This window comes from Rosa chinensis, unplaced genomic scaffold (assembly GCF_002994745.2).
Source record: "Rosa chinensis cultivar Old Blush unplaced genomic scaffold, RchiOBHm-V2 RchiOBHmChr0c30, whole genome shotgun sequence".
Lineage (NCBI taxonomy): Eukaryota > Viridiplantae > Streptophyta > Magnoliopsida > Rosales > Rosaceae > Rosa > Rosa chinensis.
In genome coordinates, this window is record NW_020126841.1 from 63,282 (window position 1) to 77,119 (window position 13,838).

Sequence of the window (13,838 nt, forward strand, 5' to 3'; positions counted from 1 at the left end):
CCATAAACTTTAACTTGTTAGGATGGTAAAACATAATAGGAAGGTAAAAAAAAAAAAATTAATGTCTCACTTTTAAATATTAATTCTCAAACTGTCGATTGGGGCCCAGAAGAAAACGAAAACAAAAGTGAGCCCATTGAATCATTGATGACGACTACACCAAAGTTAGATGGTCTAGGCCCAGAACAGAGACCCAGTAAACGTTAATTTAGAGTGTATAAATTAAAACCCTATCTACTGTCCAATTCTGAACCCTGAATCCTAAATCTTCAAACTCTCTCTACGCCTCCAGTATGATTGTCTATCTGCAACCAATATCCGATCTCGACCTGAACCCTGCCCAACTGAAAACTCTACGTACTAAACTCAAGCACCTCATCCGGCAAGGTCGCTATGTCGAGTTTGAATGTATGCTTTTGATCTTTGTTCTAGGGTTTGGAGGAATAGAATCTGCAATTTGCTTTGTTTTTTTTGTCAGTATTTGATTGAATTTTTGCTTGACTCTTGAGTTAGGTTTTGATTTACTAATCTAAGGAATCCTAGGGATAAGTCGAGTAGGAATCCTAGGTTACAAATTGTCCTTGGAAAACCTGACCGATAGTAATAAGCGACGAAACTCATCTCACGGAGTAGTTAGATTCAATGTGTGGAGTCGTCAACGCAAACTTGAAAACAAAGCTTGCTTCTATATCTTTGATGTTAAACACACACACACAATTTAAAAAAAAATTAATTCTAGCAAAACTCGTAGAGGAATTATTTTATACATGAAGGTTGTGTGAGCATGAAATTTTTCATTGTTTTACTGGTTTATTTAGTAGTTAGTTTGATTTTGTGAAATTTTTACAAGAAATAAACAATACGATGAAAAAGAAATCGGTTGATTCTCCCCTCCGGTGATTGTTAAAGAGAAATCTACAAAATAAAAGTTGCTATATATTACTGTTCGTATTGCAGCTATCAATAAATAATCATTGCAACCTAGTGACGAGGTTAATTCAGGAATCCTAATTCTGGGAATCATTCTTCTATTACGCTCATCAAATATTCCTTACTTATTTTTTTTGGTTTTATTGTCAGCATCATCACGGAAGTTGTTGGCAAAACATGGATTAATTAGGAGCAAAGGAGAAGCACCGAATGCTCCTGACAACAGCCACCGTGGCTGCGGCCGTAGCGCAACTGGTGAAGGTTTAACTGACAGTCCTCCTTTACCAAAGGGCCATGGTTATATTTCTTTGGGAACCATGGTGGATAAGCATGGTAATGTCTCTGAAATACCTTCTAGCCGTTCTGCTCTCATGTATTGTGGTCTTTGTTGTAAAGAAGGAGACCACTGGACACGAAATTGTCCAGACTGGCATCGACCAGAACCAGAACCAGCATCTGCTGTTCAGACCAAGAGAAAAGAATCAAAATCAGTTGTTCAGACACAGAGAAAGAAAAAATCAAAATCCGCTGCTGGCACCAACAACAGCTCATATGAGACCAAAGAATGATGAGAACTGTCCGTCTTTGTGAGCCATGTTTTCTGAGAAGACTACTGGTGCGAAGAGAACAATTAGTCTTTTAAACTGTCTTTAAATGTCATATGCATAGTGGGAAACTTGTTTACTTTACTGTCATTATAACTAGGAAAGTGTTGTCGTGTTTTTTTGTTCATTTTTTAAGGATTTTGTCCGTCAACAGTTAAAATAATGATGGGATTGCGGTCTCCGATTGACTTGCATGCAGTTGAAAGTTTTTGTGAAAAGGTCGTCTTTTTTGGTGGGGAAATTATTTCCAAAGCCATCGATGAGATGGTGGTGAAATTTTTAGAAAAATCTGTGAAGGGACTCTTGGCCTGAGGGAGGGTAATGCATCAAGCCATAAATTGTTCTGTTTTGACAGGGTAGCTAATCTATGGATTTAACCGAGTGATTTTATGCTTGGACTGTGTTTTATTATGTCTTTGGAACGTACTGCTCCTAAAAGCTTCTCAAAGTGACTTTGATACCAGAAATCAAAGGCAACAATGATGTGTGTACAAGGTACCAGATTACATGACCAACATTACGACAGAATCTGTTCATTCAGACAGTTTGATATGTGATAGAATTGTAAGGAAGATTGAAGAAGATGATGAAAAAACCAGAAAAGAGAGAGAGCTTCGTATATTGTCAATCTCTATTCTATCTTAGATTAGTTGTGGTAACATACATAATTATAAATAGGATCTAAACATACACTTTATGTGCAAGAGACGCAAATTTTGAGCGCAAAAAAAACAATATACAGAGAAATTAACAGGGCTCGTGGAGATGTAGTGGCGATCTTTGAGATCAATCAAGTATGGAGAGATTAGCTCCTATGGAACAGGACAAGGAAGAAGTACATGACTTGTATGAGTTGTATCCAACTAGCAGTCTTTCGCACACAATACAGTTCACGACGTCATGCAGACATGCACTCACGCAGAACGTGCTCTGTTCGATCTCCTCCGAACTCCTCCGACTGCCGATTTCTCATCTCCCGCGCCTCCGACGGATTCATCGAGCTGTGGGGCCCAACCACCGGGCAACTCGATCAACACATTTGACCTTCAATACCAGAGCCGGCCCTGAGGGCTGCAGCCTGAGGCCGCCGCCTCAGACCACCGGTCTCCGGCGGGCCTCCAACAGTTTTTTTTTTTTTTGTATATTTGTAGTTCAGCGAGCATTTATATATATTATTTGCCATCACAGTAGCAAGCTGCCACTCTAGAGCAGCGGTAACTGTGTAGTGTGGCTTTCTAAGTCACCTAGGTTTGAGGCAAAAATGTTACATTTTATATTCTCTCTCTTCTTCTTTTTTTCATTCTTTTTCTTTTTCTGGTTTCTTTTGTATTAAGCATCTTTTTTTTCTCATTTAGACCTGCCGTCTAGTGATTGCACGGTTAAGGTTTGGGATGTCATGATCCAGTGTAAGGACATTTAGACCTGCCAGAGTTGAAGCTTCTGTGTTCACGGTTCAACTTTTTCCGAAAATGACTGTCATATGCAACTGGACGTCGTCAGCGTATGTCATGACGCTTGAAGGATAGATCGTGAAGAGGTTTGAATCGGAAGGTGGGGGAGTTAAGTTTTCGGCAGCTGGTACGTCGCCGAAAGGGGAATGGGTTACCAATGTGGGAGATTAGAGCATGTCATGAACATTAATGTCCATCAGAAAGAAGTGATCGATCGGCCTGGAGCTTATCATCCTCACATGAATCTTCTTGCCACTTATAGTGAAGACTCCACAATCAAGTTATGGAAGGATTGTAAACATTGCCAAGAGTGTTACAAATTGCAGGATATGAATTTAGGTTGACTAAGTACTACTAAAACAAACCTATTTGAATTCTGCAAGTCAATTTCTTACGTTAATTTCCTTTTGGTTTGCTGTTCTCTTTTTCCTAGCCCTAGTTACGGGTATTGGAATGTTAACATGATTATTTTGTTACGTACCTGTAGCCCTCTATATATTTCCTCGTATATTGCCATTATATATATATATAGCAAGATGTGGTCCTCGAATCTGTGCCCATCATGATGCCTCCTTCATATACAAATGCAAGATTGGTTGTCCCCTTGAGTTTTTGACCAACTTCATTGTTCTTCTTATGGCAATTTGTTCCAAATACTGAGAAGACTTTTCTATAGGATCTATGGCAATTAGTATGTGTTTTTATTTCATGTCTTTATTAGGATGATTAGTTTTTCAATTTATATGTTACGTAGCAGAGAAATGCCTTCAGGCAATGCGGATGGTCCGCTTTTGAACAGGATATATATATATATATATATATATATATATATATATCTATTGCCTGCGACTAATTCAAGTACGTGAAAGAAGTAAATGCTTTCTCCCAAGTCCAAACCAAAAAAAAAAAAATGATTTCTCTTATATCTGATAAAAACAAGAGGAAGGTCGAAAATAAAAAATAAAAGGGACTTTGAGCCGATACATAATAATTAATATAAAGAGTTTGCGAAATCCTCAACTAAAGTGAACGGACGTAGATGCACTCTATCACTTGGACACCTTGGCAATAGTTTAGAAGGTCAAATACTTGCAGTACCATGAATTAGTAGCATCCTTCATGTTACAGATTCGTTTCAACAAGTCTTCTGAGCTCCATCCAATATAAACGGGCTTCTTTTGGCTGCCAGAACGTTTAAAATTGCCTTGGAAATAATCTTCTATAGCGTTATGACGTAGGGGAGGAGCTATGGTAGTGATAGTATTGTATGCTTGTATAGCCTTGTTTACTTGCTTGAACACGAAACGGTGAAAGTAGAAATCGTACTTCTTTGCTACAAAATGGCTTGCTTCTAGGTGCTGCTGTAAGTCTACACCTCCCTTTGGCCTTTCAAAATTAAAAATAAAAGAAGTTCATTAGTTCATATGATCATATATCACACAAACATAATTTAAGTGGAGATAATGTTAGTATAGTGTTGGCATTCCTTCTTCACAAAACTCTACTCATTAAGAAGCCCAAGGTTGCAGCCCAAGCCCATAATTGTTTAATTACAATTGTTGTGGTTGCCTTGCTGTCAGCTTCCCCATCTTAGCATGATTGCAACTTGCCTCTTCTTATCTTGCTGTCAAAGACCCACGTGAAGATTGGAAGATAAGATTAATTTGCTGTCAGCTTCCCCATCTCAGCATAATTGTTTAATTGCAATTGTCTCTCTTTGGGGCTGCCTTGCCGTCAAACACCAAGACCAAGTTTGAAGAAAAGTTCAATTGCAACTTGCAAGTTCATCTCAGTTTGCTGCCTTGTTGTCGTGGTTCCCAATCCCATCTCATCTTGCTATCTTGTCCAAGGTCAAGCTTCAAACTTGAAGATCAAAAGAAGACCCCTCTTCATCATGGCTCAAGTAAGCTCATACATGACATCTCTTTCAAAAATTCAATGGTTTTTCATGGGTTCCCTTCGTATGTCAGTTTTGATTATGGAGCTTGAGTGTTTTGGGTTCTTGAATTGGTTTCCCAATTGAAATTAGGAGCATGGGTTTACATGGGCAATCTGAAATTATGGGTATGGGTTTTCGTTCTCAAATTGAGTTCAAGGGTTCTTTGAGTGAACTGTTCTTTCTCTTCCTCCTCTATATATATTGGTTCTCTATTCCTATTCGGGTATTGAAAAACACTTGTGTTTCAGTCCCTTTGTCTATCAAGAGTTTATCTCTTTGGTTTTCTGCTTTTCAAAAATGTCTTGTTCCATGTTGAAAACAATTTGAAAAACACAAAACCATTCATGCATATTCATCTCTTGCATCCCATGAGTTCAGTTGGGTATTGCAAACTTCAAAGGTGAAATCTCCAAGAAGGACTTGCTGCGTTCATAGCTTGTTTCATAGTTGGGATTTCAAAGTGTATCACTTGTATAAACAATTCGCAAGGAGTTATTACCACAGCCTAGTGAGTCAGTCTAGGAAGGATTGCCGCGTCCAGTTCAATCCCTGTGTTGTAAACTTGTATTTTGTTTTTCTTTAGTGATTTGGTTTTGGTCTTTCAAGAGTAAAGGCCACGCAGATGTTTCTCCCTCGATAGGGTGTTTACTGCGTTAACAAAAATCTGTGTTCTTTAATGCTTTAGTTGGTTTGTTTGATTGTCCAAAACATTCTGTTCAATATCAGCTCTCAGGATTGATCACCCAGTTGCAATCCCTGAGAAAATTTTTGAACGAAAAAATTGGTTGTGAGCCTATTCACCCCCCCTCTAGGCTCCCTCTAGGATTCTCAATTGGTATCAGAGCGGGTCACTAACCTGTGTTAGTGTGTTCCTCTGGCCTCCTAGAATGGACCGTGATAGAGTCTCTAGTTCCATTAACTCTCCTCCATATTTTGATGGGAAAGATTACTCTCAATGGAAAGTAATGATGATGGCTTTCCTGCAATCTCAAGAGGATAAGTTATGGAACATTATAGAGAAGGGTTGGATAGAACCAACTAAAAGGGAAACTGAAACTTCAAATCCTATTCCTAAACCAAGAGGTGAGTGGACTGTTGCTGAGCAATCTGATCACAAATGTGATACTAAAGCTCGCTATAGCCTTTTCGCTGCCTTGTCGGATAAGGAAAGAAAAAGAATTACAAATTGTCCAACTGCTAAAGCTTCTTGGGAATTACTTCAAACCACTCATGAGGGTAACAAAAAAGTGAAGGCACAAAAACTTCAAAGCCTTGTGCTTGAATTTGAAGAAATGACTATGAGAGAGGATGAATCTGTTGATGACTTCCATAGTCGCCTGATCAATGTTACCAATCAATGTCATGGGTTGGGTGATCCTATTTTAGAGCATAGAATTGTGAAAAAGTTTCTTCGTGCTCTTCCTCCTAGTTTTGAGGCTAAGCAAATTGCCATTGAGGAAGCTCAAGATCTTGATTCATACTCATTAGATGAGCTTGTGGGAAATTTGAAAACCTTTGAGTCAAAAAGGAGAAAGGGTCAGAAAGAAAAATCAATTGCTTTAAGCACTATGAAAAAAGAAGAAGATCCTTCTGATTTTAATCTAGAAGAATTTGCTCTTCTCACAAAACAGTTCAAAAAATTTCTTAAATCCGGAAGGTCACCCTCTTCTAGCTCTAGAAATTTTTCTGGTTCTACTTCTTCCAAAAGAAATCAAAATGATGATGTTTCAAATGACAAATACTCAAAGTCCTCAAAGTTTTTTCAAAAGAAGTCTTTTGGTGAAAAACCAAAATGTTTTGAGTGTCAAGGATATGGTCATCTTGCTGCTGATTGTGCAAACAAAAAATTTAAGTCTCAATCAAATAGAGCTTTTAAAACCTCTTGGAGTGATAGTGAATCGGAAACTCAGTCCGACCATGAAGAGGAGAATGTTGCTCTTGTTGCTACCACCCAAAATGAGTCCTCAAATGAATCTGATGATGATGAGCACTCTGAGGAGGTAGCCACTAACAAGTTCCAGCAGCTGTACAAAGCCTCAAAAATAATGATAGGAAAGACTGAGGAATTGAAGGATCAACTTGCTTCTTGTGAAAAAGAAAAAACTGGGATAGCAGAGAAGTTGCAATCCTGCAAGAAGAAGTGGGAATTTGAAAGAAGTGCCTTGGTAAGTCAAGTGGAGACTCTGCAAGAGAACTTGAATGCACAAATCAGGTTAGTCAATTCTCTAACTTCTGAAAAAAATCTCTCTTGAAAAATCTTTACGTGATTCTCAAGAAAAGTTTTCAAAATTTTCTATTGGATCTGATAAAGTTTCCAAAATGATTGGAATGGGCAAAGTTGATAGGGATAAAAAGGGTCTTGGTTTTCATTCTGGAGAAAGCTCCTCAGAAAGGCCAACTATTTTTGTGAAAAGTAAATTGTTGCCTAAAGAAAGTGTCCCTAAGTCATCCAAAAGATTCATTCCCATTTGTCACCATTGTGGTATCTCTGGACACATTAGACCAAGGTGTCATAAACTCAGAAATGGTCCTCAAAAGTCTACAAAGTCTCATGAAAACTCTTTATTTCTTTCTTTACAGTCAACTTTGGAAAAATCTTTGAAAGAATTTGAAAGGATTGCTAAACTTGTTGCAACCCCGAGAAAAGAAAAAGTTGTTTGGGCAAAGAAAAATAAGTCATTTCATCCACTTGCCTCTGTTGATTTTAAGCCCTTTGACATTTGTGGAACTGATTTTGAACCTTCTGAAATGTGTCTTCTATCCTCTTGTTGTTTCTCACACGTTGAAGAAAATGACTCCATTGCTACATGTTTGGTTGCTCTTACTGCTCTTTCGTCTAGAAGAGCTGATACTTGGTATTTGGATAGTGGGTGCTCTAGGCACATGACAGGTGATAAAAACTGGTTCTCATCCTTCTATGATGAGCCTATCAGTGGTTCTGTCACTTTTGGTGACGGAAAGAAAGCAAAAGTTGTGGGAAAAGGGATTGTAACTGCTCCAGGTATCCCAAATTTAAAAAATGTGTTGTATGTTGAAGGACTCCAAGCTAATCTTATTAGTGTGAGTCAATTGAGTGATGACTTTGAAGAGGTTAGATTCAATAAGCTGAGATGTCTTGTTCTTGATGGTAAGGGTAAGAGTGTTATGGGTGGACTACGGTCCAAAGATCATTGTTATTGTGTTAATGCTAATGATTCTGCTTCTTCTCAGATTTGTCTTAGTTCCTCCTCCACTGAAGATACTCTCAATCTTTGGCATAGACGGCTCTGCCATGTGAACTACCAAGACTTGGTGAAGCTCTCCACCAAAGAAGGGGTAAGGGGTTTGCCCAAATTGAGTGGGAAACCAACTGGTATGTGTGAGGGTTGCAAGCTTGGTAAGCAAACTCGTTCCTCACATAGGGTCATTAATTCTATGTCTACTTCACATCCTTTGGATTTAATGCATATGGATCTGGTTGGACCTGTTCAAACCAAAAGCTTAGGTGGTAAGAAGTACTTACTTGTTCTAGTCGATGATTTTTCTAGGTTCACTTGGGTGAAATTCTTGAGTGAAAAATCTGATGCTTTTGACAACTTTCAAAACTTGTGCAAAATGATTTCAAATGAGCAATACTCTTCAAATAAATGCATTGTAAGACTTAGAACTGATCATGGAACTGAATTTGAAAATGCTTCATTTGATGAGTTTTGTAATGATATGGGAATTAAGCATGAGTTCTCGGCTCCCATAACTCCTCAACAAAATGGTGTTGTGGAAAGGAAAAATAGGGTTTTAATTGAAATGGGAAGAGTTATGTTAAACTCTGCTGGTCTTGCTCATACTTTTTGGGCAGAAGCGATTAGCAATGCTTGCTATACCATCAATAGAGTCATCTTTAGACCGGGAACTGAAAAAACTCCTTATGAGATTTTGAAAGGAAAGAAACCAAATGTGAGCCATTTGAGAGTGTTTGGTAGCCCTTGTTACATCTTTAGGGATAGAGAATATCTTGCCAAATTTGATGCTAAAAGTGACAAAGGAGTCTTTCTTGGTTATTCATTGAATAGTAGAGCTTATAGGGTTTATAACAAGAGAACTTGTTCTGTGATGGAAACCATTAATGTCTCTATTGATGACTCAATTGTGCTCTCACATACTCCTTGTATAAGTTTTGATCAGGTACTTTTTGATAAGGAAAAGAATGATGAAGTTGTTGTTGAAGGCCAAGAAGATGAGGAAGCTTCAATAGGGATTGATGATACCTCTGCAATCCAGCCTGTTTACAGAACTGGACAGCAGCAAGTGCACAAGGATCATTCCTCTTCTGACATCATTGGTGATTTGAATGATGGTTTAAAAACAAGGAGACAAGCAAGAAGGGCTGTAAGCAATCTCTCTATTCTTTCATGCTTCATTGCAAAGCATCAAGAAGATATTAGCATCATTACATTTTATGGTTTTGTTTCTGTTATAGAACCTAAAAATGCTAAAGAGGCTTTGTGTGACGTTAATTGGATAAATGCCATGCAAGATGAATTGAGTCAATTTGCTAGAAATGATGTGTGGTTTTTAGTTCCTAGACCGGACTCGTCAAATGTCATTGGAACAAAATGGATTTTCAAAAACAAATCTGATGAAAAGGGTCAGATTACCCGCAACAAAGCAAGGCTTGTTGCTCAAGGGTATTCTCAAGTTGAAGGTCTTGATTTTGATGAAACCTTTGCCCCCGTTGCAAGGCTTGAATCTGTTCGTCTTCTCTTTGCCATTGCATGTCATTTGAGGTTTACTCTTTATCAAATGGATGTGAAAAGTGCGTTTTTAAATGGTGTTCTTCAAGAGGAAGTCTATGTTGAACAACCTGCAGGATTCATAGATCCTATCCATCCTGACCATGTGTATAGACTTAAGAAAGCTCTCTATGGGCTGAAACAAGCCCCTAGAGCTTGGTATGAGAGACTTTCCTCTCATCTTTTGGATAAAGGCTATGTTAGAGGTTCAATTGACAAAACTTTGTTTGTAAAAAGAACTTCTCATCATTTAATTCTTGCTCAAGTCTATGTGGATGATATTGTTTTTGGTTCAACTTCAGATTCATTGATTGAAGAATTCACTAATATCATGAAAAATGAGTTTGAAATGAGTTTGTGTGGCAAATTAAATTATTTTCTTGGTCTGCAAGTCCAACAAAGGAGTGATGGTCTCTACATCTCTCAAACCAAATATGCCATTGACCTTGTGAAAAAGTTTGGTTTGGATGCTGCTACTGCTGTCCGAAATCCCATGGGAACTAGTTCAAAACTTGATGTGGATTTGACTGGAATTAGTGTTGATCAAACCTTGTATAGAAGCATGATAGGAAGCTTGTTGTACCTTACTGCTAGCAGACCCGATATTTCTTTTAGTGTTGGTGTTTGTGCTAGATATCAAGCTAATCCTAAGGAATCACATCTAAAGGCTGTTAAACGCATCATTAGATATGTTTATGGAACTTCTAACTATGGGGTGGTGTACACCTTTGATTCCAATGTTGAGATTGCAGGTTATACTGACTCGGATTGGGCAGGAAATGTGGATGATCGAAGAAGCACCTCGGGTGGATGTTTCTTTGTGGGAAACAATCTTGTTTCATGGCATAGCAAGAAGCAAAACTGTGTGTCTCTCTCAACTGCCGAAGCCGAGTACATTGCAGCTGGTAGTTGTTGCACCCAAATGTTATGGATGAAACAAATGTTGAACGACTATGGTTTCCCTCAAGGTAAGTTGTCAATCTTTTGTGACAACACTAGTGCCATTAACATCTCTAAGAATCCTGTTCAGCACTCACGCACAAAGCATATTGATATTCGATATCATTTCATTCGTGATCTTGTTGATGCAAATATCCTTGAGCTGGAATTTATTCCCACTGAAAATCAATTGGCTGATTTGTTTACAAAACCTTTAGACAACCTTCGTTTTGAGTCTCTTAGGAAGTCTATTGGAGTGTGCTCAACTGTTTGAATATTCTCACTCATATATGCAGGTTGTTTGTTATATATTATGTGTGATGCATTTAGTGTAGGTTGTGAAAAATAAGTTGTTTATTTCCTTTGGGGATTGCATGCATTGTTTCAATCCTGGAAAATACTGATCATGTCTTGATCTAAGATCAGAGGGTAGTGTGTTCATAATTTCTTCTTCCTTGGTCACTCAAGGTTCTCAAGACTCTTTGCATCAGCTTTCTATTGTTCACTGCTCTTTTTTGTTTGAAAACTCTATTATCTTAAATTCTTGCTTCTAAATCTCTTGTGGGGTTTTATATTGTGCTAAGTTTTTATGATGGGTTGAGATGAGTAGTTTATGCTTCTTCGTGAAAATTTTTAGAGAAGCTTGGCCAGGCTATTCCCAAAGTAAACGGGCCTCGGTCGTGGTGAACGATATGAGGATTGGGAAGAAAAGGGAATGGTTTGGTCACCCCGGTGGTATTTTCTTGTTTGATATCCTCTTTTTGACTCAAGTTGATATGTCCTTAGGAGTGTCCTTGTTACACTTAATGCCTTAAAACCAACTGGTTTGAGAGCCATTGACATAAGACTTGTTACATGGGTCAAAAATATGGTTTACTTCGGAAAGCTCAAGCTTAACAAAGCCAATGATTATGAGCTATAAAAAAAAAAAAAAAAAAAATTAAAAAAAAAAAAAATCTGGAGAGATAAGGAACAATGAAAAAGAGGACTTCATCTCATTCCTTTGTAATCTCTTATGTATCAATTCTTATCCCTTGGATGGTTTAGCTCAAGTTTCTCAAAAAATTCAAGAATCATGAAATGTTACAAGTCATCTTTGAGTTGTGTTTACAAAAAGGAACTGTCAAATTGTCTTGAGTTTCTTTGTGGGATCTGGAGGGATTCAAATGTGCTCTGCAATCCTCTGTGGCTCTTTGCCTGGCTTGTCAAGATAAATAAAGGATTGACTATGTCCTTCATCCTTGCTTGCTTGCATTTTTAAATTCTCAATAATCCGCTGCATATATTGAGGGGGAGTATTCATTGATACATATGGTCTTCCTTGTGTTCTTCAAAATTGAAGGTTGTTAGTTCAAAAATGTTATCGAAGTTGGCCATTTGCATTTTTCTGCAGATTTTATGCTCTTGAGTGAATGTTTTGTTCTTGTTGATAGCATTTTCCCTTTGTCATTCCTAGACAAAAAGGGGGAGAAGTATTAGGTGCTTTTAGGGTGTTCTTGGTGGCTTTTGTGGCTGTTCATTATTGATAATACTTCATGTGATCTCAAATGCTTGGTTACATTGTTTATCTTGTGCCCTTGCTTCACTTGGTATTGCTTGTGCAATTGTTTCAGGTTTATTTTGCAGCTGCTATCTAAGTGTTAGGCTAGTCTTGTGTTGCAAAGTAGTGTTTTGTTTAGGAATGCCAAAGGGGGAGAATGTTAGTATAGTGTTGGCATTCCTTCTTCACAAAACTCTACTCATTAAGAAGCCCAAGGTTGCAGCCCAAGCCCATAATTGTTTAATTACAATTGTTGTGGTTGCCTTGCTGTCAGCTTCCCCATCTTAGCATGATTGCAACTTGCCTCTTCTTATCTTGCTGTCAAAGACCCACGTGAAGATTGGAAGATAAGATTAATTTGCTGTCAGCTTCCCCATCTCAGCATAATTGTTTAATTGCAATTGTCTCTCTTTGGGGCTGCCTTGCCGTCAAACACCAAGACCAAGTTTGAAGAAAAGTTCAATTGCAACTTGCAAGTTCATCTCAGTTTGCTGCCTTGTTGTCGTGGTTCCCAATCCCATCTCATCTTGCTATCTTGTCCAAGGTCAAGCTTCAAACTTGAAGATCAAAAGAAGACCCCTCTTCATCATGGCTCAAGTAAGCTCATACATGACATCTCTTTCAAAAATTCAATGGTTTTTCATGGGTTCCCTTCGTATGTCAGTTTTGATTATGGAGCTTGAGTGTTTTGGGTTCTTGAATTGGTTTCCCAATTGAAATTAGGAGCATGGGTTTACATGGGCAATCTGAAATTATGGGTATGGGTTTTCGTTCTCAAATTGAGTTCAAGGGTTCTTTGAGTGAACTGTTCTTTCTCTTCCTCCTCTATATATATTGGTTCTCTATTCCTATTCGGGTATTGAAAAACACTTGTGTTTCAGTCCCTTTGTCTATCAAGAGTTTATCTCTTTGGTTTTCTGCTTTTCAAAAATGTCTTGTTCCATGTTGAAAACAATTTGAAAAACACAAAACCATTCATGCATATTCATCTCTTGCATCCCATGAGTTCAGTTGGGTATTGCAAACTTCAAAGGTGAAATCTCCAAGAAGGACTTGCTGCGTTCATAGCTTGTTTCATAGTTGGGATTTCAAAGTGTATCACTTGTATAAACAATTCGCAAGGAGTTATTACCACAGCCTAGTGAGTCAGTCTAGGAAGGATTGCCGCGTCCAGTTCAATCCCTGTGTTGTAAACTTGTATTTTGTTTTTCTTTAGTGATTTGGTTTTGGTCTTTCAAGAGTAAAGGCCACGCAGATGTTTCTCCCTCGATAGGGTGTTTACTGCGTTAACAAAAATCTGTGTTCTTTAATGCTTTAGTTGGTTTGTTTGATTGTCCAAAACATTCTGTTCAATATCAGCTCTCAGGATTGATCACCCAGTTGCAATCCCTGAGAAAATTTTTGAACGAAAAAATTGGTTGTGAGCCTATTCACCCCCCCTCTAGGCTCCCTCTAGGATTCTCAGATAATTTGTACATACCAGACTCTGAGGATGAGGTCTTCAAGACCATCACCTTCCCACACAAGTTTGGAATAGGAATTCGTAGGATAAAGCACGAAAAATGTTCTGCTATGAACATCACTTGCATCTCTAGGCATAAGGTTATAAAATTTGGGGTAGACTTGCAGAGCATTGTGGGTCTCGAGAGAAGACGTGGTTTTAGA

The 13,838-nt window shown here is 38.2% G+C and overlaps 2 protein-coding genes across 2 annotated transcripts; both read left to right on the plus strand.

The window, feature by feature from the left end:
* The first annotated feature begins 55 nt into the window (after positions 1-55).
* On the plus strand, positions 56-2,696 carry LOC121050893. The gene is made up of 2 exons (XM_040512318.1): positions 56-408; positions 1,081-2,696. The coding sequence occupies exons 1-2, from the start codon at positions 294-296 to the stop codon at positions 1,497-1,499; spliced, it is 534 nt and encodes a 177-aa protein (XP_040368252.1). The 5' UTR covers positions 56-293; the 3' UTR covers positions 1,500-2,696.
* Positions 2,697-5,812: 3,116 nt separating this feature from the next.
* LOC121050897 lies at positions 5,813-7,177 on the plus strand. The gene has a single exon (XM_040512321.1). The coding sequence runs from the start codon at positions 5,813-5,815 to the stop codon at positions 7,175-7,177; it is 1,365 nt and encodes a 454-aa protein (XP_040368255.1).
* The last annotated feature ends 6,661 nt before the right edge of the window (positions 7,178-13,838 follow it).

Excerpts from the sequence above, each read along its gene's own strand:
- LOC121050897 (XM_040512321.1), top strand. The coding sequence starts at position 5,813 with ATGGACCGTGATAGAGTCTCTAGTTCCATTAACTCTCCTCCATATTTT.
- LOC121050893 (XM_040512318.1), top strand. The coding sequence starts at position 294 with ATGATTGTCTATCTGCAACCAATATCCGATCTCGACCTGAACCCTGCC. Across the intron at positions 409-1,080 it reads TCGCTATGTCGAGTTTGAAT|CATCATCACGGAAGTTGTTG; the intron begins GTATGCTTTTGA and ends TTTTATTGTCAG.